Genomic DNA, 22,364 nt, shown 5'->3' with positions numbered 1-22,364 from the left:
TAATGAATCATCGAGCCTTACATCGGAAACCGGGGATGTACTGTATGGTGACTAACATAATATAATAAAAAATCATTAAAAAAAAAAAAAGAGTCGGATGCTCAACCAATTGAGCCACCCAGGTGTCCCTATTGTTCAGTTTCTTCTTAAACTCCTGAGCAATTGTTAGTCTCCCCTTTGGAATTCAGTTACTGAAGGGTAGGACACAGAGTTCTGCATAATTTTGTAGAAAGAGACAAACAATATTCTCATATATAGCTGTAGAAGCAAAATAAGATGATACCTACCACAATTTAAGTCATTCCTCTGTGGAACGTGTGATGCTAGGTGCCTTAAAGGACATGAGTTCACTGAATATTCACAATATTATGTCATAATTGTTAAGTCTCTTTTTACTCTTGAATTATACACAACTCACTCTTTTCACAGATTTCCATAATTCTGTTGTATTTTCAGCTGATTTTGGCCAATTATTTTTCTTTGCTTTAAATATTAAGAGAAGGCCTGACCAGCTTCCCACTCTCATTTTTGAAGAAAGTCTGTCAGTCTTTATGTGCTTGAGAATTCTGTTATTTGGGGATCCACTAAAAATTGTGACGTTCATAAAATTAGGTAACATTACTAGTGGGTAACAGAAAAGAATTCTTATCATATCAAGCTCTTTAGAAAACGAAATGTGCTATAGAGCTGCTGTAGTAAACAGGGTCACAAAGAGGAGTTAAGGAACCTAATTAATAAAGCCAATAATTCCAGGAACCATTATTTGTCAGTATTGATAGATAATTGGATGAAGGATTGAATGAGTTATCTATTCCTGCCCAGTGAGTTCTTAAAGCTGAGCAGCTCACCGATACACAAGGTAGTAAGAACCAAGACAGGATACACCATTGTACGTAGTTAAGTCACGATTCAGTCTAAATACAGTATTAAACACATTAATATGATTTGCCAGAACATCAATTTCATGAATGACCCAGGAAGAAAGAAATGACATAAAACGGCAAACTATGCACAGAAAAACTGACCCACATTATTCCCAGATCCTATGCTGTATTCTTCTCCACTTCAGAGGTGCTGACTTCTCTTATTCCTGCTCCCACCTGCTCCATTGCGGTCTCTGCTTCTGCGTTCCACCAGACTGACTCTCAGGAAAGGCAGCGAAGGCATCTATTCTGACTTAGCAGGCAGTTGCAATCCACATCTTCCAGGAATCCACTGACGCTTCCCAAAGCACATTTATTTCCTTAGATACGCTCATCAGCATCCTCTCTTGTGACCCGTGTACTGTATGGCCAGAAGTTCACTGTCTCCCCTGTGGCTCTTCTGTCCCCTCCCTTTCACGGTTGGAGAGCCTCAGAATCAAGTTTATGTCTGTTTCTCACACTACACGGTCTCCCCGCAGGACCACCTCTGTTTCTGGCTTTCCCTGCTAGATATGGACCTCAGCCGTGGTGTTTCTTGTCAAATGCCGGCTCACCTCTCCCCTGACACTGGACATTTGTGCGTCCACGACTACCAGTCCCCCGTCGAGGGGTCCACAGCTTGCATGTGTACTGGCTGACCTTCTCCATTCTAGCCGCAGGTGAGAGAATTCACTTCCTTCCCTTCTTCATATAACACTAAGTATGAGGATTGTTTTCAGATTCTTATGCCTACAACAGCCAAAAATATAGATATCAGAAACTGTGTTTATTACGTCCTATAGCCTAAGGGCAACGAGCAAGTTGTCTTAGAGGAAGTCCGTGGTTATTTCCGATGTTAATATAGTATGATAGGTAAATGTATTCTGCCCTCCAGTTTCCAATCAAGTTGCACAATTAGACTTGGTGTTACCCTTTAAAAATACTTTCCATAGTAAAAGTTCAATAAAGAGGAAAAATGATAAACTTATTGTATATTTAAAATATATTTTATTATAATCTGCTATGTAAAGGTGCAGATATTATATGAAAAATCCAAATCTTGTAAGTATTTACATAAATAAATATTTAAATAGATAAATAAACATGGGCATGGTCATCCGTAAGAGACTATTGCTTGTAGAGTTGACATGTTCTGGAAACACTTGAGAAATTGGCTCTGTTCATGTCACCAGGACAGCAGAAATGAGAGTCTTTCACATGGCAAACTCAGTCAGGAAAGTGTGATATTATTAGTCAGAGAGAATATTCCCATGTTGAATTGGATCTCATTTCTTGTGCCTTAGTCTTTCTTGCAAGATCGTTGATGAAAACAAGGAGCTCGTGATTTCTGCTCTGACAGTCTCCCAGGCACAAGGGCTGTATTGCTTCTCTTGCAGGTAGAGGGAGATTCTTTGGAAGTAGTTCCTCAGGATGGAGTCCACATTCATGCCGGGAGTCTCTCCCACTCGCGCCGCCTGCATGGGACAGGCTTCCAGGGTGCTCAGCTGCTCAGAAAGTCCCGAGCAGAATTCCTCTAGGAGGGTCATGTTCCAAGCAACAGATGAGGCCTCTGTGCAGAAGATGTGGAAGATCTTCTGGTTCATCACATGCACGACCGAGAGGGCTTGAGCCTTCTGCAACTGCTTGCCATCAACCACCTCCTTGGGGAAAGCAAAGTCATGTGTGTACCCGTCACAAGAGCTAACAGACATTCTCTTCATTTGTCCCAGGAGCGTCAAGGCCCTCCAGGCAAACAGGCCATGGTTCTGAGGCAGGTCACAGCCCAGAGAGCAGAGGGAGTTGCCGCTGAGCACCACCAGGGCCACCAAGAAGGAGAAGGGCAGGGCCATTGGGGATCCTGCAGAGGCTGCTGGCCTGGCTGGGGTGGGCAAGTCTGGGAACCGTGGCTCTAGGTTCTCTGAGCATCTTGCCTTGTGCGTGTGCCTTAAGTAGGGGACTTAGGAGTTTTCAATTTCTGAACGTTTCCCTTACTGTCCACTTCTCTTTTTGCTTTCCTTATGCGCTTTCTACTTGGGTTTAGAACCTGAGTTTCTCAACCGTTTATTGTGTTTTCATTATTGTCTCATGCCTTCAGAGTCTTTTTGGATGTTTTTAATTGAACCTTCCAAGACACACAGTATATCCATGGAATATATAGTTACATATTGTGTTCATATCTGTGCTTTATAGGTAAAAAAGAAAGTGTAAAGTTTATCCCATGCAGGGTAAGAATGAATGAAAATTTTAAACTAAAAGTATAATTTTAAAGCTATTGTTTCCTAAGTATGTAAGTAAATTTGATGAGTGACTTATAATTTATTTACATATAGAAATTGTAATATATAAGTACATATGCAAGTTAGCAATTTCTAAAAAAGACATAATGGTTTCAGTGTACTTAAACATTTAAAATCATTCCAAATTGCTAAAAGTTAGTGAAAAATTAAATTGTTTACTTAACTTTTCATTTTAGTGTACTGAATTTTGATTTTGCCTCATATGACAAAATAATTTTTAACTTCACCTGCTACTAGACACTCTTGAAGGTATTGTCAAAATATTTTTTCTGCGTAGTACTAGAGAATTACTGATGTGTTGAGTAAGTTTTGTAGAACTAATAATAAAATATAATTTGTATTTTATTGCCAAAGCCTGCATCACATCAAAGCTCAGACAAGCAACAACCACAAGACAGCCAATGGCAGCTCAAAAGTAAGCAGAGATCACCTCTCCAGGTAAGACTTTGAGATCCAAGAAATGATGGAGAGAAATTCCTTCAATCTTAAGTGATTGGTCTTATTCCTGGTTTGTCGCAAGGATCTTGCAGACAGTTTGTGTATCATCTAAGAATTCTATGTCATTGTTTCTTGTAGAATACCCAAGAAAACCCAATGAGAGACAATAAATACTAAGGTTGTGTTAGACTGCTCCAAGGTCAAGCTTTGGATACCACAGACCATTGTGATATTTCAGATTTGTTCACAACCCTAAGAACTACTTGGAACATTGTTGGAAGCAATTGCAACAACTATTCTCTCTGTTGGGGGAATATTGATATTCGATTGACAATGCAGATGCAGAACCAGAAACTACATGAAAATTCTTAGTATCTTTTACTCAATTTTGCTAACTGCTAGCTGCTCTTTAAGAAAAGTATGTTTTTTTTTTCAAAATATACAAAAGCTCAGGAAATTGGCTTATTACACTATTGGAGTCAGTTCCTTCCAAGAATGAGCCTCTTTTGCTCTGGAATCCTGCCAGGAGATAGTCTTCTGCATAGAACACGACGCAAGTCTCCAGACTTGCTCACTGTCTTTGTCCATCTTAGCCAGTAGGTGACACTCTTCCTTCGTAAACATTTTAACAGGCCACAGAGTAAAATGATCCTGCTTTCTATTTCCTTTTTGCTAAAGCTGCTGTTGCATCACTGGGGCAGGGACATTCCCTCAGGCCCAAAAATAGTCACCAGGAGGAAAAGAAGAGAACAAGGCCTCTCCTAGAAGAGTTTCCAAAAACCTAGAACTTTCACACCACTCTTGGTTTCAGTTAACGGCTTCGTACTTGGCAGAATGCCAGCCAGAAACTACAAGAGTAAAGGAAGCAGCTGTGTGAATGGGCAGGAGAGGTTCATGAGGAGTGAATGAGGAGGGCAGAGCCCACTCGGGGTTTCTACATGGGGAGAGGGAAACATTGTAATATGGGAGTGAGTGGATGGGATCTGGGAAAGCAGGGAAGAAGGGGGAAACGTGCTAGGTATCAGAATATATAGTGTATAATACTATTATGTATGTAATTGATGAGCCACTTGTCCCCAGTTCTGTTTTTTTTTTCTTTTTTTCTTTTATTTTTTTAAATTTTTTTCTAACCCCCGAGGGGGCGCACCGTTCTGGAAGTACTGCAATACCAGGTCGATGCGTGGAGTGGATGGAGCAAGCTCCTATTCCATCTCCTAACTCCAAAAATCCATTTAATATATCGTCCTCGGATAGAGGACGTATCAGATATTAAACTGATAAGAACAGATACTACACTTGATCTTAGCCAAAAGGCCGAGAAGCGATGCCCCAGTTCTGTTTTTTTAGACCCTCAGCAGTTTGCAATCAGTAACAGAGAGAAGGCTAGGAGAAGTCCACTATTCTCTTCTAGATCTCTATGAAAAATAAGAAAATAGTCACCATCTGTTGAGGTGAAATACTCTGCTAAGTGCTTCTAAGTGTTCTAGATTATTTAATACTCACAACTCAAGAACATTTCTAACGTCCTTTATATTTGGAGAAACTGAGGTCCAAAGTGGTTAAGTGAATTATTCAGGATCAAACATCTAAATTCCTTAGCAAAATATAGGTGCAGTACATAATCCTATGTCACGTGTCATAAATATGCCTTATAATTCTTATTCTGAAGTTCTCATATATCTTAATCCCAAATTTACACACTTTTTACTCTCTGTCTTTTTTGATGGCCTTCAGATATTGGAGAAGAGAAAGTTTCTGATTCACTTTCATTTTTTCATCTTATGCGGGAAGTGTCCCTGGCCATTATATTCATTGTAAACTCATTATTTATTAATGCCTAAGAATTTATCATTTTTCTGAAGTCATTGCCCTACCTAAAGATCAAATCTTTATTTAGTCAGGAAGAAAGGAAGCAATAGAGAAGTCTGGGCATATCAATCTCTATGTAAAAATAAGCTGTATTTCATAGCAACAGAAAATGCAATGTAACAAAGAGGAAAATTAGGTAACCAGATTGGTAAAACATATCATGCTCAAAACGGTTGTGTTATTGTTGACGGTCACGTTTCAGATCAAGGATGTATCTGGTGTTCAAATGGTGGGATTAACTATCCAGAAATGATTCCACAATGATTACCTGCCAATCCAGGTAGAGATCAATGTCAACTCTCACATCATATGGTAGATGAAAATAAAATCCTGATGGAATACAGATTTGATATAAATTGGATTTTAAGAAGAAAAGTGGCTCAGTTGGTTAAGCATCTGCCACTGCTCAGGTCCTGATCCCAGGGTTCTGGGATTGAGTCCTGCGTCAGGCTCCTTGCTCAGCGGGGAGCCTGCTCCTCCCTCTGCCTACCTTTCTTGTGCTCTGTCTCTCTCTCTCTCTCTCTCTCTCTCTGACAAATAAAGTCTTTTAAAAAATAAAAATTAAAAGGAAAGTAGTGCAGTTTCGGTCACAATGTATTAAGAAGGCTTGAACATGTGCTCCTAGCAGAAAAAACTAGAAAACTGTCCGTGATGCTGAGACAAAGAACAATATCTCCTTGAGTTTGATAATTAAGATGACTTTCTTCCTCAAGGTACAGGGAAGGAAAAAATGGAAGACACAAATAAAAACTGATAGGAACTTTTAGTGATGGAAAATATTACAAATATTACTAGTGACATATATTTTTTCAGATTTCTTTACGACAGTCATAAATATAGACCAGATTCTGGGTCATAAAAAAATTTCTATGGAATTAAAAGGACTGAGATGATAGAGTAAGTTCTTTAACTGCAATAGAAAGAAATGGAAAACAATACCAGAGAGATACCTGAAAAATCTCCCAATATTTGGAAATTAAATAACGCACATTTAAATAACTCATGGGACAAAGAAGAAATCCCAAGGGAAGGATGAAAATACATGGAAATAAATGGAAATGAAAACACAACATACTGGAGGTGCCTGGCTGGCTCAGTCAGTAGAACATGCAACTGTTTATCTCAGGGTCGTGAGTTCAAGCCCCATGTTGGGTGTGGCGCCTACTTTAAAAATAAATAAATGAAAAAAAAATTTAAAAGCCCATAACATACCAAAATTTGTGCGATGCAGCTAGGCAGGATTAAAGTGTAACTTAAGGCTTTAGATGCTCACGCTAGAGAAGTGGGAAATTCCAAAGCCAGGATTCTTCACTTTCACTGTAACAAGCTAGAAATAAAAAGAAGCAATTAAAAAATAAAATAAATAAAAAGAAACAATAAGGAGAATAGTGAAAATCAAGGAAATAGAAACCAGAAAAACTCTAAAGAAAATAAAAGAAACCAAGAGCTTCTTAAAAATATTTTTTTCAGTAAATTTATAGAACCATAGCAACGCTGATCTGCTTAAAAAGAGAGAGGAGACAACTTACCACACTCTTATTCTTCATCTATCAACATGGCCTGTCTTTCTGCCTAATCGGATCTTACCAAAGTGATCAATGGCACCTATGTTTCCAGATCCACTGGGACAAGTTAGCCCTGTCCTTCTCTAAGACTCCCCTCAAATTTAAACTCTTTGTTTGCTTAGTCAGTGCATTCTGAAGATCATTCCTCTCTTGTTGTCTCCTACCTGCACTGGCTACACCATCTCTGTGCCCTTTGCTAGCTCTTCCCTTTTAACCTTAAAAGTTGAACATCTTCCTAAGCTTTAGGTCATCTCCTCATTTTACAATCTACTCATAAGTGAACACATCTATTATCATGCCCTGATTTGCAAGTATGCAACAAGCAATTGTAAATTAATATCTCCACTATATACTCTGTTGGAGATTCTGGATGCAAGGACCTATGTACTGGCGGAATGTCTGTGTTTAGAGGTTTCATCTACTTTAAAGAATTCATCTGCTCTGTCCCCCCTCTTGACATCCCTCATTGAAGCTTCTAGCAAAAGAGTCTCTTGTGCTCTACCTCTCATTGTAATATGAAATAGAATTGAAATTCCTTAAGGATGATTATTGCTGCTCCTTTCTCTTCAAAATGGAAAGCTCAAAGAGAATAAGCTTTACAATTGCTTTATTCACCTCTGTGTCCCCAGAATAACCACATAATCTGGCATAGAGATATGCAGTTTTAAGATAACAAATGATAGGGGCACCTGAGTGGCTCAGCCGTTAAACGTCTGCCTTTGGCTCAGGCGGCTCAGGCCATGATCCCAGGGTCCCGGGATCGGCGGGAAGCCTGCTTCTCCCCGTCACACTCCCCCTGCTTGTGTTCCCTCTCTCGCTGGCTGGCTGTCTCTCTGTCAAATAAATAAATAAATAAATAAATAAATAAATACATACATACATACATAAATAAAATCTTAAAAAAAAAAAGAAAACAATCTGACAAAAATAAGATGAACAAATTTTGTTACATTCAAATGTATTGAAAGGTAAATATGATATTATATGAACAAAACTATTTTTTTGTTTTTTAAAGGGCATCTTGCTGAACAAATCTATTTTAAATAGTACGTAGTGGAAAAAATAGATGAATGAATAAATGAATGAGAATATGAGTACATTAAAGCCCTCAGCATATTAATGATTGTCGTTTTATTTATTTATTTATTTATTTATTTATTTATTTATTTATTTATTTATTTGACAGAGAGCGAGAGATAGCGAGCGAGCGCAAGTAGGGGAACAGCAGGTAGAGGGAGAGGGAGAAGCAAACTCCCCGCTGAACAAGGAGCCCGACATGGGACTCGACATGGGGCTCGACATGGGGCTCGACATGGGGCTCGATCCCAGGACCCTGGGATCATTACCTGAGCGGAAGGCAGACACTCAACCGACTGACTGAGTCACCCAGGCGCCCCATGATTGTCATTTTAAATACCTGGTCTGACAATTCAAAAATCTCTGCCATAGCTGAGTCTGGTGACCTGGGTGACCAGTGGGGGGGCGCCGTGCCCCCCAGTTCCTCTCCAGTTCTTTCTACTCAGGACTCTTAAATAGAACAGGGTAGTTTTCATTTGCAGAATGTTCCTGTACACTATGCCTTTTTATTTTTGTTTGCTTTTCTTTACATACACTTTACTTAGATTAGAAGAGACTGGAAGACATCACCCATTTCAATTATTTTTTCATTTTTTCATCGAAGTTTAATTTGTTCAATGCTTGAGATGTGTTTCTATGTAAACAGAGCCAAAGCTTTCAAGTGAGAAAAAATGTTTGTGTTGCGGTCATAAGTATGCAGCTTTGTTCTCCTTGCTCAGAACACAATTTCACCTCTGCTCCTGGGCTCTGTTTTCGCTCTTTTCATTTCCACACCTCAGCCCTGCTGCCTCATCCCTAGGCATCTGTCCTCTTCAGAAAGGATGTGTTCCCCCTGTTTGACAAGCACCCCCAGGGGTCTTCCCACACCTTGATCATAGGCCAGCGTTCATATTAATTGCTCAGGGAATAATGACCAATGAAGAATATTCTCAGATTTTGTGTACAAAAGAAGATTTCCAAGGCTGGCCACGTGGCATGCTGTATGGGGGCCTCATGACCAGGGAGGTAAGTGGCATTTCCCCCTCTTTCCACCTTGTCCTACTAATGACTCATCAGTTTCTTCCCCAAGACCCTGGCTGGTTTCCTAATTTTTTAAGTGCACCTGGGTGTTTCCGTTCTGATTTCAGCCGCACTTCTGTGTGTCCTTTCTGGACAGCACCTCATCCCACCGAGCAGTGCATCTTACCCTGTGGGTCCGTGTGCCCACAGCCACCTGTGTTCCACCTTCGCCCTCCTCACTCCCTCCCTCCCTCCCTCGCTAGCTCCCTCTCTGTCTACCTGGCTGCCAGGAGTCAGCTCATCACACTTCTAGCTTTGAGCCAACCTGTCTTGGAGGAGGGTTGTTTTTGCCCCCTAACAATCAACTGCCCAACACCCAAGAGTGTTTCTGTGACCAATTGCTCTTCTTTCCATCAGGTACTCACGTGTCGTATTTTTCCATGTCTTCCAGAAGACACAAGGTAAACATTATGTACTACATTCTTGTATCAGGGGCACGGATATGGATGAATCATACCCCCCCCTTTTTTTCAATTTTACCTTAACTAGCGACAGCAATTTTATGTCGCTAAATGTTGATGTCTATGTGGAGTTCAGCTCATTAGACTGTGGAGTCCTTCTGCTCTCGGTTTCTGAGGCCACAGGGGACTCTGTGAGGCTTTCGCTGCCATACAGGACTTCAATTGAAGGAATGACCGTCCCTGCAGTATTTAGTCAGTCCTCTTCTTCTGAGCCTTTTGATTCCTTACTCTCTGTCTCACGGTGAAAATGTGGGGCAGTGAGGCTACATAGGATGCTAGAGAAAACCAGCCACCTTTGCTTTACTAGTTCAGAGTTTTAAAATTGTATATGTTCGTTTTAATTTAGTAATTTTCTCGACAGGAGTTGTCTTGCTCTTCTGAATTCCTTTCCATTTCATCCTGAGGTCAGTACCAAACTAGGGAAGTAAAAATGGAAACAGGAAGGGCCTGTACCATTAGTTTCTATCATTTTCAATACATCATTTTTTTTTTCCTTTCTCCACTCAGCTTTGCTAGAAAGCTGTCATTACATTTGGAGGCAGTGAGGCCACAGGAACTCAAAGGCAATCTGACCAGGAACGGAGTGACAACACGAAAGTGACTCCCAGCTCAGAGAAAGACATCGGGATCTCCTCTCTTCTGCAACCGCCTTCCACCTGCTGCTCTGTGGTCTCTGGTTGTGAATTCCACCAAACCTGCTCTCACTGTGGGCAGTTCCGTCTGCTTCCGCCTGTACCAGATGGTTTCAATCCATAGAGCAGCTTACTGACGTTCCACACAGTAGTAATCAAAATAATAATGAATTAGCATTGTGAGTAATGAAATACGCCATGCTTTAAAAGAGATACATATTAAACAGATTGACATGATTGTCTATGAATCAAATCCATGAATCGACTAAGAGACACATACATTGCAAAAAGGGGAACTCTGCAGAAAAAAAAATTCACAAAATTTCCAATTCCCATTCTGTTTTCCTGCTGCATTTCAGAAGGCAAATCTCTCACAAATATTTTCTCCAAATACATTAACTTCTCTTCTTGTATTCAGTCACTCCCCCCACCTTCCAGTATGGTTTCTATTGATGAATTCCGGCAAACCAGCTCTCAATAAAGTTTCAGTGCTCCCCATATCCCAGTGTGTTGGGCACTTTCCAGCCACATTTTGCAACGATGCAATTCTTTGAAGCACTTTCCATCTTTGAAATAGACTCGTCCCAATATTCTTTCTTGTCCTACTGCCTTAGGGCCATTCCACCTTTGTTTCCTTTGTGGCTCTTTTCTCCCTTACCATTCAAAGGTTTAAAGAATTAGTCTTTTTATTTTATTTTATTTTATCTTATTTTATTTTGAGAGAGAGAGTGCAAGCACAAGTCAGGGTGTGGGGGAGGGGTGGCGGGGGAGGGAGAAGCAGACTCCTTGATGAGCAGGGAGCCCGTCCATCGTGGGACTCCATCCCAGGACCCCGAGATCATGACCTGAGCTGAAGGCAGATGCTTAGCCCACTGAGGCACTCCGGCACCCGTCGAGGAATCAATCAATTAATCAATCTTAATCAATCTTCTTTTCTCATAGTCTACTCTTCCCGTGTGACCACTTCTTGTTCCTAGGCTTTCAGTTAATGGAGTGGCTTATAAATCACAGACTCAAATATCCATTTTCCAAGAATATTTACACTTGGAAGTCTACCAGTCAATTGTAGGAGGTATCTACTGCTTCTGCTGAGAGAACTCCATTTTCCCTCTTCTTCTCATTATACCACTTAACATGACTGATACTACTTCAGTACGATAATTGTTTTCAGGTTGGTTTGCCACAAAAATCAGTGGTACAAAGCAGGATTGGATTTGTTATGCCCACCTCTATCCTGACAGCAACATACAAACTGGCTTAGAGAAAGTCTAGTTTTAACTTATAGCATGAATAATGTAATAATGAGTAAGTGTGTTGTACAATCCATTCTCTCAGGTTATAATGAGACGTTTCTTTTTTAAATAATAAACAAATACAAGAATTTTTCTATACAAAATATTTAATAAAGAAAGGAAATAATAAATTGAACACATATAAAGGATATATTTTTTTCTCTTAACCACAAAGGGGAAGTATACCTAATATTATTCAAAGATAATTTAAATCCTATAAATGGTTAAATAAATAAGTTGTTAAATAGATACATAAATAGATCAGCATGGTCATCTGAAAGCAGCTAGTGCTTGTAGAGCTGACGTGATGTCACTTAATACTCCTGAAAACATGTGACAAATTGATTCCATCATGTCATGATTATAGCAAAAATGAGAGTCTTTGACAGGGCGGAATACATGGCAGTATGATATTATTTGTCAGTGAAAGTCATTACCATGTTGAAATGGGTCTCATTTCTTGCCCCTTAACCTTTCTTGCAAGGTTGTTGATGAAGAGAAGGGTTTAATGATTTCTGCTCTGACAGTCTCCCAGGCACAAGGGCTGTATTGCTTCTCTTGCAGGTAGAGGGAGATTCTTTGGAAGTAGTTCCTCAGGATGGAGTCCACATTCATGGCGGGAGTCTCTCCCACTCCCGCCGCCTGCATGGGACAGGCTTCCAGGACGCTCAGCTGCTCAGAAAGTCCCGAGCAGAATTCCTCTAGGAGGGTCGTGTTCCAAGCAGCAGATGAGGCCTCTGTGCAGAAGATGTGGAAGATCTTCTGGTTCATCACATGCACGACCAAGAGGGCTTGAGCCTTCTGCAACTGCTTGCCATCAACCACCTCCTTGGGGAAGGCAAAGTCATGTGTGTACTTGTGTACGCAAGAGATAAGGGAGATTCTCTTCATTTGTCCCAGGAGCGTCAAGGCCCTCCAGGCAAACAGGCCATGGTTCTGAGGCAGGTCACAGCCCAGAGAGCAGAGGGAGTTGCCGCTGAGCACCACCAGGGCCACCAAGAAGGAGAAGGGCAGGGCCATTGGGGATCCTGCAGAGGCTGCTGGCCTGGCTGGGGTGGGCAAGTCTGGGAACCGTGGCTCTAGGTTCTCTGAGCATCTTGCCTTGTGAGCCCTCTTAAATGGGAACACATCAGTTTCCATCTTCTGAATGTTCCTCTTACTTTCTACTTTTGTTTTTGTTTTTCATTTTGCACTTTCCAAATGGGTTTAGAGCAGTGTTTCTCAACCATTTCACTTCATTATTGCCTCCCCTTCCCTTGACCCCAGAGGCATTTTAGATATTTTTTGCTAATTGAATCCCTCATGAAATTTTAACGACACAGTTATCCTCTATATCTATTTATGTCCTCTCTATGTAGCTGTACTTTATACATAGAAAGAGTGCCAAACTTCACTCTTCTATCCAATACAGGATTAAGATTGACAAAAATTTTAAGCTAAAAGTAAATTTAAAAGTTATTAACATTTTATTTAACTTTATAGCTAAGTTTTCAGAGCAAATTGTAATATACTTATATAAACAGTAATGTATTAAAATCATATCCAAATTTAAAATTATACCAATATATAATAATAATAGGACTGCAATGATATACTTTAAAATTTATTAGAAGTACTCAAAACAATTGAAAATTTACAGTATTTTCCTAACATGTATTTTTAGGCCTTAACTTTTAATTTTGCTTCATATCAGAAAATAATTTTTAATTTCACTAGGTGCTAGATGTTCATCCAGATATTCTCAACATGTATTTCTTTTCAGCAATTGACATAATTATTAATGTGTTTAATAACTTTAGTAGAATTAAATGATCAAATATGAACTACTTGCATTTAATTCTGAAGCGCAGTTCACACTAAGGCTTCCACATAAGCAACATAGACAAGCAATGGCAGCTACTACGTAAGGGAAGGCCACCTGTCCCAATGCAGCTTTGAGATCAAGCAAATGACGGAGGGAGAATCATCTGGCGAACCATCTATTTGATGTAAATTTTATTGCTCTAAACTTGCATACATTTTCTATAACTTCCATGAACTCAATGTCAATACTTCACATAAGATACCCAACAAAAACCAATAAGATACGAGATAATAAGAAAATAAATATTAAGGACTAAGATTTTGTCAGATATGGTTGATTTAAAGAGCAACGAACCATTGTAATATGTAAGATTCGTTCACTCTCAAGAACTAATTTTTGCACCATTGGAAGTAAAAACAGGCAAGTAAAAAAATGTATCCAATGTGAATCTTTCTTTTTTTAAAAGATTTATTTATTTATTTGAGAGAGAGCGAGCAGAAGAAGGGTCGGAGGCAGAGGGACAGAATCTCAGGCAGACCCCCTTCAGAGCCTGGAGCCCGATGCAGAGCTCCATCTCACCACCCTGAGATCATGACCTGACCTGAAACTGAAAGAGGGATATTCAACCGAATGAGCCACCCAGGCGCCCCTGAATCTCTGTTTATACTTTTTCATGTAATTTCAAATTTCCCAAAGGACTTTCAGAGATTGCAAAGCAGATCTATTAAAAAAAAAAAAAAAGGAAGGGTGTTTGTCCTAAATTCAAAACTGTGTAAATATTGATTATTATCATATGAAGAACTTACTCTCACCTCCTATCCAGAACTCTTTTCATTTTGCCTAAGCCCTCTACATTCCTACTCTTTATGTGGAAGGTACGTAACCATTTTTAACACACCAGCTCTTAGTCATGGACTCTTCATTACTCAGTAGTCATCCTTGGCACCAGGCCCAGCGCCCCGGCTCAATACATCATGTTTACTGCAGCAGCTGTCCGATTTGCTTCTTCATGGCCATATTTGCTAGGACCGTATGAGACAGTGGCTAAAATATCCACTCTCCTCTTCCCAGTGTCAACAACTCCTACTGAGATTATTGCTGAAACTACTGGGATTCTAGTTGCTTTCAGGTGCACAGGGCTCTGGGATTTGGGCTGCAAGAGCACAATTTTCAGCCTTTGCCCAGCACTAGAGGAAACCCCCAAGGATGGTCTCATCTCAAATTTGCCCTCAACTTGGTCATCATAGAAAAATAACTAGCCTGGTGTCCTACACAGAGCCACACATCTAAACTCAAGCTCTCCCTGATTCACACAGCTCACAGCAATCAGGCTATTTATCCATGAGTTGTGGTGGATCTTTCCTGAAGTGTCATTGAACGACCTTTATCCTGAGATGCTCTGGAGACAACTCAGAGACAACAATGAACGATCAATTGCATGCTCTTATCTCCATCCATTTGTGTGGGAGAGTCGGCTCCATTTCAGTTCGATTTCCACAATTTGGTGGGTAAAAAGCAGAGTGTGACTTCAGGTCAAAAAATGAAGATGTGGATTCTCAGTTCTTGGCCCTATTGCTCTTACTTGCTAATGCACTTACTCTTCTTTGTTACTAAGCATGGCTATATTCTCTCTTCTAGATGGCAGTCATGGAGCCTGCTATGGTCTGAATGCTTGGATATTATCTGTTGAAATCTTAACCCAGAAGTGATGATATTGGATGGTGGGCCCTTTGGAGGTGATGGGAGTACAAGGACATGGCCCTGATGATGAAATTGGGTCCCTTTTAAGAGACACCCTAATATTGGATTTCCAAGCTCTAGAACTGTGACCAATGACTTTCTACTCTTTACACGTTACCCAGGATATACCATTTTTAAAAAAAGTAGCCCAAAGGGACTGAGCCCTGACCTGACATATTTTCTCCTTAGACTGTCTCCCTCAGGGGTCTGTAAAATACCCAAGCGGAGAGACTTCATCTTACCCAACTTGTTTTTCTAGGCATCCGGTACCGGTCCCCATCCTTTCCAGCACACCATCAATATTCATGAGGAAAACAAGCATGGTAATTATAGGAGAAAGAATAATACCAACAGATACTACAGCGGAAACTTCTTTATACTGAGACCGCCCATGAGAATAAATTCAGGCCACACAAATGTTGGTGGAAGTGACATTGTCCTGCATTGGTATGGTCTCGGTCTCTGAAATCATCCCCTGTGATCCACCACACTTTTCCCCTTCGCAAATGATTGGAATAGACTCAAGGACCCCAGACACATTTGGAGTCCTACGTAGAATATGGCAAAGTCACAGAAGAGAAGATCCCTGTGTCCCCGAATAACTGTTTGAAGAAGAGCCAGCCAGGAGAGTCATTTGAGCAGGAACTCCTGCACCGTGCTCTTACCGGTTTCTCTAGGTCAGTTGCAGCAGGGGGACATTCCCTTACCTGACACATGTCATCAACCAAATACTATCCTCAAGTACTTTTCCCTATAAACTCGGACTTTACATTTTGGAAATGCAAAGTACACCCCAAAACTGAAAAAGATGTTAAAAATGAAATCATAAAAGCATTTATTTAAGAAAGTAGCTCACGTTCTCTCTGAACATGTTTATTGTAAATTCATTCAGGACGATACATTTTTTTTTAAGTTTGTGATTTTGGTTCAGATATTTCTCATCTGATGCCCAGGCACAGCGGCTGTATTTCTTTTCCTCGAGGTAGTGATGGGTGCTTCTGAAATCCTTCCGGACAACAGTCCCCAAATGCAGAGAGGCCAGGGTGTCCTCTTCCCTGGGCTCCCGGTGTTCCAGGCAGCCGTGAAGGCTGGAGAGGAGGTTATCCAGGGCGGCGTGGCTCCAAGCAGCCTGGCTGTGCTCTGTGCTGAAGAGGCCGAAGATCTGCTGGAGCATCTGGCGGTGGAAGCAGGTGCTTTGTGTCTTCTGGGTTTGGGTGACGGTCCCTCTTTCCCAAGGAACTCTGAAGTAGGTTCTGTCCTTCAGGCACGTGGGAGAGGAGACACTTTTCAGCTGTGTCATGAGTACGAGGATGTCCGTGCACTCTGGGCTATGGATCGAGGCAGGTGTCCAGCGAGGGAGCGAGCAGGGACGCAGGTGATCAGGGCTACTGCCAGTAGCCAAGAGAGGTGGGCCATGGAAGAGTTCGGCGATTCTCCAGGCGGCCGCAAGGGGACGCGCGGGTGTCATTTTCGGCAGCTGTTTGTGGCCCAAGACTGACGTAAGCGGCCTCGGAAGCCATTTGGGTGCTGCTTTAAGGACCCACGCGGGGGGGGGCCTGGGTGGCTCAGTGGGTTAAAGCGTCTGCCTGCGGCTTGGGCCATGATTCACAGTCTAAGCCTAAGATCGAATCCCCAGTAGGGATTCTGGAGCCTGCTAAGCCTTTGCCCCTCCCGTTTCCCCTCTCCCTGCGCGCTTTAGCTTTCGCTTTAGCTCGCGCAACCTCCAACAAAGCACGCTGCACTTTCAGCTGGGACTTTTGCAGACCGGAGCCCCTTCAGCAATGGCCCAGACGGGTGAGACACCACGGGGCGAAGCCACTTCGACACGGGGGACGGTGGCGAAGCCGCGGTGGCGTTCGGAGAACACGATGGCGGGACGATGACGTTAGGAATGGGAGCCAGGGCCCTTGGGTTGACTGGCGAGGGGAGGATGGGCGATGGGAGGATACGATTCCACCCAGCCAGTCCCGCGCCGCCGGTGGCTGCGTCGGCAAGGGAAAGAAGTCATGCATTCGCGCTCTGCAGACTTCTAGACCGATTAGCCATGGGAGAGCGGAGCAGCCACCGGCACAGGCTTCCCCGGGCGGGACAGTGGGATAAGACGATGGGGCGATGGCGGTATGGGATGACCGAACGACGGGACCATAGGCCCATGGGGGACAGGATAACCGGAGGATGGACGATGGAACTATGGAAGGAGGGGAAGATGGGGCAAAGAGACGGGGCGACGATGGCACAAACAGGCGATGAAATGGGACAATGGGGAGAGAAGACGGACAGAAGACGGACGGGCACTGGGGGAAACGGGACGATGGAGCGAAGGGAGAATAGGACGCGCTTGGAGTGCCGCGGGGAATTCCAAGCAGTCAGTGGAGCACCGACACCGGCACCGTCTGCGTTGGCGCTGGAAGGAAATCGTGTGCCCACAAAGCACTCTGCAACTTCTACACCGATTTGCGATGGGACAGGGGTGCAGCCACAGGCACCGGCTTCCGCGGCGAGACGGTAGGACAGATAGGACGATGGGGCGATGTTAGGATACTTGGAGGGGACGATGAGGCGATGGCTGTACGGGGTGACAGGACGATGGGGCGATGGACGATGGGGCCATGGAGGAGTTCGGCTATTCTCCAGGCGGCCTCGAGGGGGCGCGCGGATGTAATTTCCGGCAGCTGTTTGTGGCTCAAGACTGACGTAAGTGGCCTCGGAAGCCATTTGTTTGCTACTTTAAAAAACTGTGGATGGGCTAGCTCAGTTGGCTTAGTGGGTTAAAGCCTCTGCCTACTGCTTGAGCCACGACACACAATCGTGAGATCGAGTTTCGCATAGGGCTTCTGGAATCGGCTTAACCCCTGCCCCTCCCATTTCCCCTCCCACTGGGTGGTTTCTCTTTTGCATGAGCTTGCGCGTTACCCTGGCTACCTCTAATAAAACAGGCGGCACATTCAGCCGGGACATTTTCAGACCGGCCACCCTTCAGCGATGGCCCGGAGGGCCGAAACACCGAGCCGTGGCTCGTGGGATCGAATCCCCCGTAGGACTTCTGGAATCTGCTTAACCCCTGCTCCTCCCATTTCTCCTGCCACCGTGTGCTTTCTCTTTTGCTTGCGCGTTACCTTTCGCTACCTCTAATAAAACAGGCGGTACAGTCAGCCGAGACATTTTCAGACCGGCCACCCTTCAGCGATGGCCCGGAGGGCTGAGACTAGGAGCCGTGGCTCCTGGGATCGAATCCTCCATAGGAATTCTGGAATCTGCTTAACCCCTGCCCCTCCCATTTCCCCTCCCACTGTGTGCTTTCTCTTTTGCATGGGCTTCCGCGTTACCTTTGGCTACCTCTAATAAAACAGGTGGCACATTTAGCATGGACATTTTCAGACCGGCCACCCTTCAGCGATGGCCCGGAGGGCTGAGACATGGAGCCTCGGCTCCTGGGATCGAATCCCCCGTAGGGCTTCTGGAACCTGCTTAACCCCTGCCCCTCCCATTTCTCCTGCCACTTTTGCTTCCGCGTTACCTTTCGCTACCTCTAATAAAACAGGCGGCACATTCAGCCGGGACATTTTCAGACCCGCGGCCTTTCAGTAATGGCCCGGAGGGCTGAGACACGGAGCCGCGACGGACGGTGGCGGAGCCCCGGCGGACGTGGCCAGAGGAAGAGAAGGTTAGGAATGGAGGCCAGGGGCCACGGGATGATGGGTGAGGGGAGGATGGGGCGAAGGGAGGATACGATTCCACCCAGCCAGTCCCGCGCCGCGGGTGTCTGGGTCGGCAATGGAAGGAAATCCTGCGTTCGCGCTTTGCAGACTTCTAGACCGATTAGCAATGGGGGAAGAGCGGAGCAGCCACTGCCACAGGCTGCCCCCGAGGGACACTGATAGAACGATGGGGCGATGGCGATACGTGATGACAGAACTATGGGACCATAGGACCATGGGGGACAAGATAACGGGGGATGGACGATGGAAAGAGGGGAAGATGGGGCAAAGGGACTGAGGCCAATGGGACGGGGCGGGGGGAATGGGACACTGGGACGATGGCACAAACAGGCTTTGAGATGGGATAATGGGAACCCGGGACAGAAGACCGACAGAAAGACGGACGGGCACTGGGGGAAACGGGACGATGAGGCAAAAGGAGAATAGGACGCGCTAGTAGCGCAGCTGAGATGCATTCTAAGCAGCCAGTCCGGCGCCGCCAGCGTCAGCACTGGCGCTGGAAGGAAGTTGCCCACAGCTATAATGCGCTCTGCAGATCACGAAACCCGTATGTGATGGGAGAGGGGTTATTCCACTGCACAGGCTTATTTAACGGGACGGTGGGGTGGCGGGCAGATGGGGCGAAGGGGTCGGCCACCGGCACAGGCTTCCCGGAGGGCACGGTGGGGTGGCCAGACATTGGGGCCATGGAACGATGGGGAGATGCTAGGGTAGGACGCGCCTGGAGCGGCACGCGGACGCATTACACGCAGCCTGTCACGCGCCGCCGTCCTCCACATTGGCGCTGGAAGGAAATCCTGCGAATACAGTTAATGAGCTTTGAAGACTTCTAATCCGATTTGCGAGGGGACAGGGTTTCAACCACCCGCGCTGGCTTCCTCAGCGGTTGGTGGGGCAGCTGGATGGTGGGGTGATGGAGCCTAGGATGCGCCTGGAGCGCAGGCAGGACGCATCCCACACAGCCTGTCCATCACCTCCATCGTCTGCCTTGGCGCTGGAAGGAAGTCGTGTGCCTAGCTATAACGCGATCTGCAGACTTCTAATCCGATTTGCGATGGCACAGGGATGCAGCCGCATGTCAAGATTTCCTGGACTAGATGATGGCGCGATAGGATGATAGCAGGAGGGGAGGATGGGAGAATGGCAAAAATGGCAATGAGCTCAAGGCACTCTGGGGAGATGGGATGATGGGGGATGATGGGGCCTCGATGAGGACAGATGGACGATGGTGGTACTGGGCTTTAGGGCAACGGAACGGTGGGGCAATGGAAGGAGAGGAGTGCCTGGAGCGCAGCGGGGACCCATTCCACCCAGCCAGTTATGTGCTGCCATCCTCTGCTTTGGCGCTGGGAGGACGTCATGCGCACAGCTATAACACCCTCTGCAGACTTCTAAATCCATTTGCGATGGCACAGGGATGCAGCCACAAGCCCAGGATTCCGCGGCCTGAAGATGGCCCGATGGGATGACACCGGGAGGGGATGATGGGCCATTGAAAAAATGGACGATGAGTTAATGGGACTTTTCAGAGATGGAAGATGGGGGATGATGGGGCCTTCGGGGTACAGGTGGACAATAGGGGAACTGGGCTTTGGGGCGACGGAATAGGGGGGCGATGGGTGGAGAGGAGTGCCTGGAGCACAGCGGGGACCCATTCCACCCAGCCAGTTATGTGCTGCCAACGTCTGCATTGGTATTGGGAGGACGTCGTGCACACAGCTATAACACCCTCTGCAGACTTCTAAATCCATTTGCCGCCCGACAGGAGTTCAGCCAGGGCACAGGCTTATTTAAAGAGACAGTGGGGCAGGAGGCAGATGGGGTGATGGGAGGATAGCACTTCCGCAGAGCGCAGCAGGGATGCCTTGATCATAGCCAGTCCCACACCACCACCATCTGAGTAGGAGCCACGAGGAAGTCCTGTGCCCACGACGCACTCTGCAAATTCTACAGCGATTTGCAGTGGGACAAGGGATCAACCACTGGGACCTGCGGCCCTCGGGGGAGGGTGGGGGTGGGTAGATGCAGAGATGGGAGGATAGGACGCACCTGGAGCAGTAGGACACATTCCACGCAGCCAGTTATGTGCGGCCATCCTCTTCCCTGGTGCTGGGAGGACCTCGTGCGCCCAACTATAATGCGCTCTGCAGACTTTTAAATCGATTTGCGGCAGGACAACAGTTCAGCCAGGCTTCTTTGACTGGGGGGTGGGGCGGTGGGGCGAGGAGACAGATGTGGCGATGGGAGGATACCACTTGCATGGAGCGCAGCAGCGATGCATTGCCCAGAGCCAGTCGAACACCGCCACAGTCTGAGTAGGTGCCACAAGGGAGTCCTGTGCTCAGAATGCACTCTGCGACTTCTGAAGCGATTTGCGGTGGCACAAGGGGTCAGTGGCCTTAGATGGTTGGTGGAGCAGCAGGTCCTAGGGGCAAAGGGAGGATAGGACGCGACTGAAGCACACTAGGATGCCTTCCAGGCAGCCAGTCCTGCACTGCCACTGTCTGCATCAGGGATGGAAGGAAGTCCTGTGCCCACGGGCACTCTTCAACTTCTACACCGATTTGCGATGGGACAAGGGTTCAGCCACAAGCACCAACTTCCATGGCAAGACGATGGGACAGATAGGACGATGAGGCCCTATTAGGGGACAATGGGACAATGGCAGTGTATGGGATGACTGGACGATGGGACCATAGGGCCATGCGGCGACAGGATGAGTGGAGGATGGACAATGGGATGGTCGACGATGGCAAAAAGGAACGATGGGATGGATGATGGGACGATGGGGAGATGTGATGATGGGGCCTCAGGAAGGACTTATGGACTATGGGGGAACTGGGCATTGGGGCCATGGGAAGATAGGGCGAAGGGGGGATAGGACATGAGTGGAGCTCAGCGGGGACACAATCCATTCAGGCCATTCCCGGCCACCATCCTCTGCATTGGCACCAGAAGGACTTCGTGCGCATACCTATAGGGCCCTCTGCAGACTTCTAAACCCATATGTAATGGGAGAGGGGTTCAGCCAGGGCACAGGCCTATTTGATAGGACTGTGGGGGGAGGGCAGATGGGGCTATGCAAGGATAGCACTTGCGCAGAGCTCAGCGGGGACGCTTTGCCCAGAACCAGTACAGCACCGCCACCATCTGAGTAGGCGCCACAAGGGAGTCCTGTGCCCATGACACACTCTGCAACTTCTGCAGCTATTTGCGGTGGGACAAGGGATCAGCCAATGGAACCGGCGGCCTTGGGGGGGTGGGGTGGGGCAGTGGGTCCATGCAACCATGGTAGGACAGGAGGCTCCTGGAGCGCTATAGGACGCATTCCACGCAGCCAGTCGTGCACCGCCACCCTCTGCCTCAGGCTGCAAGGAAGTCCTGTGCGCACAACGCACACTGCGACTTCTACACTGATTTGCGATGGGACGGACGTTCAGCCACTGGCACAGGCTTTCCTGAGGGGACGATGGGGCGCAGGGACTTTGGGGCGATGGCAGTATGGGGGC

General features: G+C 45.5%; 2 protein-coding genes and 1 non-coding gene across 3 annotated transcripts; all 3 read right to left on the bottom strand.

The window, feature by feature from the left end:
* Positions 1-2,188: 2,188 nt before the first annotated feature.
* On the bottom strand, positions 2,189-2,881 carry LOC123781251 (interferon alpha-1/2-like). The gene has a single exon (XM_045780649.2). It carries the CDS (start codon positions 2,750-2,752, stop codon positions 2,189-2,191), a length of 564 nt encoding a protein of 187 aa, XP_045636605.2. The 5' UTR covers positions 2,753-2,881.
* A 1,892-nt stretch (positions 2,882-4,773) lies between these two features.
* LOC123781392 (U2 spliceosomal RNA) lies at positions 4,774-4,963 on the bottom strand. The gene has a single exon (XR_006776721.2). It is a non-coding gene; the product is annotated as a U2 spliceosomal RNA (small nuclear RNA).
* Positions 4,964-12,045: 7,082 nt separating this feature from the next.
* LOC123781249 (interferon alpha-1/2-like) lies at positions 12,046-12,612 on the bottom strand. The gene has a single exon (XM_045780647.2). The coding sequence runs from the start codon at positions 12,610-12,612 to the stop codon at positions 12,046-12,048; it is 567 nt and encodes a 188-aa protein (XP_045636603.2).
* Positions 12,613-22,364: the final 9,752 nt, after the last annotated feature.

Source organism: Ursus americanus, chromosome 18, assembly GCF_024610735.1.
Source record: "Ursus americanus isolate L20-20 chromosome 18, mUrsAme1.1.p, whole genome shotgun sequence".
NCBI classification, from domain to species: domain Eukaryota; kingdom Metazoa; phylum Chordata; class Mammalia; order Carnivora; family Ursidae; genus Ursus; species Ursus americanus.
This window is presented reverse-complemented; position numbering and strand designations above follow the sequence as displayed.